A 4178-nucleotide genomic window follows, 5' to 3' on the forward strand; every position below is an offset into this window, starting at 1 on the left:
GCGCGATATCCGCTGGTTTACAAAGTGGGAGATAAACAAACAAGAGAGAAAAGCCGATCAGCTGATCATTGATCAGTTTCATGATTGAAGTAGAAACAAGAAAATGAGAGAAGAAGAGGCAGCTGTGCAGCAAAGACAGAATAAATCCAGCTTTGTGTCTTTTTCATTGTAGCTGAAGTACGGGACAAACTGTGTTCCTTTTCACCTCAATACAAAACACGTAATATTTTCTCTGAATACGAGACGATTACGTTTTTTACAGGACGGCTGGAAACTCTAATAACTAACCTTATAAATAAAATAAGATAAAACAAGTTCAACATCAATAATATCATAGCACCCGCCCAGCAGTATATAAACTCCGTCATGCTAGCTAGTACGCAGTACAAGTTATTGTCACTGACTGTAAAAAGTCAGCATAACGAAAATAAAATCCACCTAAACCTGATTTATATCTGACCCAGATAGACTGCAGGTCATAACTTCTTACCTTCTCACCGCCTCGGGTCTCTGCTCCTCCTGCCTTTCCATCATCCACCTGCCAGCGTGTTGCATCTGCTGGCCTCCACCACTTGCTAATGTTACTGAATCTGTGGAAGCTCCGCAATAGCCACCACCAAACAACAGTTATTTTTACACATCTCCCAGCATCTGGCCAATCCACCACCTTTCAGTGTTTATCAGTGTCCAAGATAAAGACAATGTTGGATAACACCTCCCACCCACTCCATGACATGCTGTTCAGTCACAGGAGCACGTTCAGTGAGAGACTGAGATTACCGAAAAGCACCACTGAACGACACAGGACATCTTTCCTGCCTGTGGCCATCTCCCTGTACAACGCATCCACTTAACACAGTGGTTACTGCTACAACTACATGTTTCTTTTCCAGCTATTTATTAATGAGTGACTTATATATATATTTATGTATATATTGTACTATTCTTAGTTAGCGTATTGTCTGTCTTGTCTTAATGTTGGTTTATGTTGGTTTATAATGGAGCACTGTAACAAAAAAAAAAATTCCCCCCAGGGATCAATAAAGTATTCTGATTCTGATTCTTTAAAAAAAGCTTTACAAAAAACACCAAATATTTTAGACAGCTGAAGACTTAGGGAAGCTTCTGCCCCCCTAAAATAGGCCCAACGACGCCACTGCCTACAACCACAGATGGAGATTTAGGAGGTCTGCAGGTGTGCAGACATGTGTCAGTGTCAGGTATCGTCCCCGATGATAATTTCAAAAGGAGAAGACACAGAAGCTTCGGTAAGCTCCAATATTAGCAGCTAGACTTTTGTGAACATGAAGAGTAGCAGTAAGTCTGACTAGATAACAAAGCAAACTTTAAACTGAGCTTTTTTCACTGAAAATAAAGTACACCCTGTAAATGTTAGTCATAAATAATGGTAAAAATGTAAAAGGTGGTGCTGTACCTCCTCGAGTCCGTCTTCCTTGAATGTTATCTATGAAAATTAGAAAAACATCTGGAGATTAAGAGAGTTCACGTAATTTCAATCCTGGTCTTAACTTTGGAATTCAGTGACTTTTTTTCTCTTCTTATTTTTAAGTTTATTTTAAAATGTTATTACCTGGTTTTTAATATTATATTAAACAGAAACAAGCAATTTTGCATTTCGCAGCTCTGTTTCCTGCTTATTACACAGAAACTACCACAGGTAATTGAGTGGTAATAACTTATGAATTACCACATTATTATGTTCTTCTTTCTTCCTTGTTACCATACTACTACCACTTTATTACGGAGCTGTATTTCAATATTATTTCCCCCATTATTTGGGTTCTTGTTATCCTATTACATAAATTTCAGGGTAATATTACTCAGTTGTAACCGCTGTTGATATCATCATATTATTTAGATATTACATGGTGATTACTTAGGTAATTGCATAGTAATAAAGTAGGAATTACCACATTATTGCCCTCTTGTTTCCCTCTTGTTACTTTACTATTACCCCTTTATTAGCGAGCTGTAATAGAAAGTCCTACCTGTTTCTGTGATGAACTTAATATAGACCAGGTTAGCTCATCTATTAAAACTCACCACCACCTATGGCTCAGATGTAAAAGTGAACTTCACTTTGATTAAATTAAAAGACTGACTTCAGGATGAAAAATTGAATCAGTGGCTGCTTCAGTTAAATATGGTATGATTGGTCATTATATAAGTTATTAATAACACTGGGCTCAGTACTTACTCACCACAGTACAAATGGTTAAAACACCAAGGTTGAGAGCAACATCTGCATTTAAGCATAAAATTGCATGTAGGCAATCTCAGTCTGTCACCGAACCTGCTCCTGTGACTGGCCAGCACGTCATGGAGTGGGTGGGAGGTATTGTCCAGTATTGTCCTTGGGATATTGTCATGGACAACATTCGCCTCTCTCACACAACCTTAAGGGAGTCCAGCTCCATCCCGACAACATTACTGGGCTTGCAGATCAGGTTAGTGAGTCTGTTGCATCTTGAGGGTTGCATCTGCAACCCTCAACCTGCTGCCCCAGCATGCAACAGCATAGAGGATGATACTGACTACAACATACTCACAAAAAATACTGAGCATGGTCCTGTTGTCCAAACCCACTGAGCCTTTCCTGTCTGACATGGGTTTCTTTGAAGCACGAAATCTCAGTTCTACCAAAATTCTTCTCCTGTTTTTAGTTCCCACATTTGTTTCTGTTTAGTTGTGAAAATTTTAACAAATTTATCAAACTGTTGACAAAAATTACAGACGATGTAACAGGGTAATAAAAAGGGCAGCCTTTTATTTATTTATTTAGTTTGTTTACAATTAAACAAAAAAGAAACAGCATGGATATTGGCAAATAAACAAAATCACACATTTCATATACGTTTGTTAAACAGGAAAGATCATGATCATTTACTCTGCTGTGATGGGTCATCAGTGTCTTAACTGAATTCTGTGTCTCAATAAATCATGTTCACTTCTTCCAGATGAATGTAATAATGATCTCTCCTTATTGAACTACATATGATTTACATAATAAACATCTTTGTTTGTATTCATAAAGCTTCAAAGTACATGGAGTTTAATAAATTATGATAAAAGATTAAACATGAATTGTTAATTGTAAGATTTCTCTAACAAAAGATCAACAACTACATGTTGCTGTATTAACCAACATTAAATGTATGAAGTTCTGTATATACATAAAGCACACATTAAAATATTAATATAATATTTAGTCTGTTGTTTGCTTATAATTATATTTCAGTCAGCGTCATTATTATTAGTAGTAGTATATGTCCATTACAGTGTGATATATTTGATATGACATTTTTTATTGTGACACCATTCTAATCTGTTTCATCAGTATTGGTCCACTTGGCTAAGAGGAGGTGGGGAACACACAAACATATATGCATTCATATGATTAGCGCCACAGCAGTGGCCGAGCCTCATCATCGTAAACCTCCATCTGGTTGGTGCAGCGAGCAAAAAAAAATGTGAAAACAAGAACACCTATGAGGATGTAGGTCAGGGTGATGCAACACAATCCAAACAGATAGAGTGTCTTGTTGCAGTAACGATTGCTGTCTGTAGTGTTCATGCCGTAGTCGAGTTCATAATTGGAGTAGATGAGAAAACTACCTAGAAAAATATAAGTAAGATCTCAGAAAATAAGGTCTGATCATGCTTGTCAACAGCAAATATTGCTGTAATACATTAATTCTTGTGTTAAAAAAACCCTATCATTTAGTAAACTTTAGTATGAATGACTTTTCAGATATAATGTTTGAACTCACAACCAAGTTATTGTTTATTTGTATTTGTGTTTAAAAGCTGCATGACTGAAGTGAATTTAATTCTAGAGTGGCTAATTATTTATAATATTCTGGTTTCATTTTCAAACAAATACATTTAATTTTTTAAAGCCCTGCAAAAACGAAATCCTGCTCATTTTGTTTCAGCTCTAGATTTTTATTCTTGGACTCCACTGAAGTTGATTTACATCATTAACACTTTTAAATAATGCTGATTCGTTTTATATTCTGCTTCTTGCAGCCTCTCAGTTCATCCTTTGTCTGTAACTAGAAGTTTTGATTCAAATTCAAATAACTTTATTATTTGTCGACTGAGAAAATTGTCGGGCGGTGGAAGGAATACTTCGAGGACCTCCTTAATCCCACTGA

General features: G+C 36.4%; 1 protein-coding gene across 1 annotated transcript in view; it reads right to left on the bottom strand.

Annotated features, from left to right (window-relative positions):
• Positions 1 to 2779: 2779 nt before the first annotated feature.
• LOC106633260 (transmembrane protein 272) overlaps positions 2780 to 4178 on the bottom strand; it is a 5699-nt gene continuing 4300 nt past the window's right edge. Inside the window, exon 5 of the mRNA XM_014334705.2 lies at positions 2780 to 3636. Within this exon, the coding sequence (XP_014190191.1) occupies positions 3419 to 3636 (218 nt within the window). The 3' untranslated portion in view covers positions 2780 to 3418. The remainder of the gene's footprint in view (positions 3637 to 4178) is intronic.

This window comes from Haplochromis burtoni, unplaced genomic scaffold (assembly GCF_018398535.1).
Source record: "Haplochromis burtoni strain Fernald_Lab_line unplaced genomic scaffold, NCSU_Asbu1 Contig_82, whole genome shotgun sequence".
Taxonomy (NCBI): Eukaryota; Metazoa; Chordata; class Actinopteri; order Cichliformes; family Cichlidae; genus Haplochromis; species Haplochromis burtoni.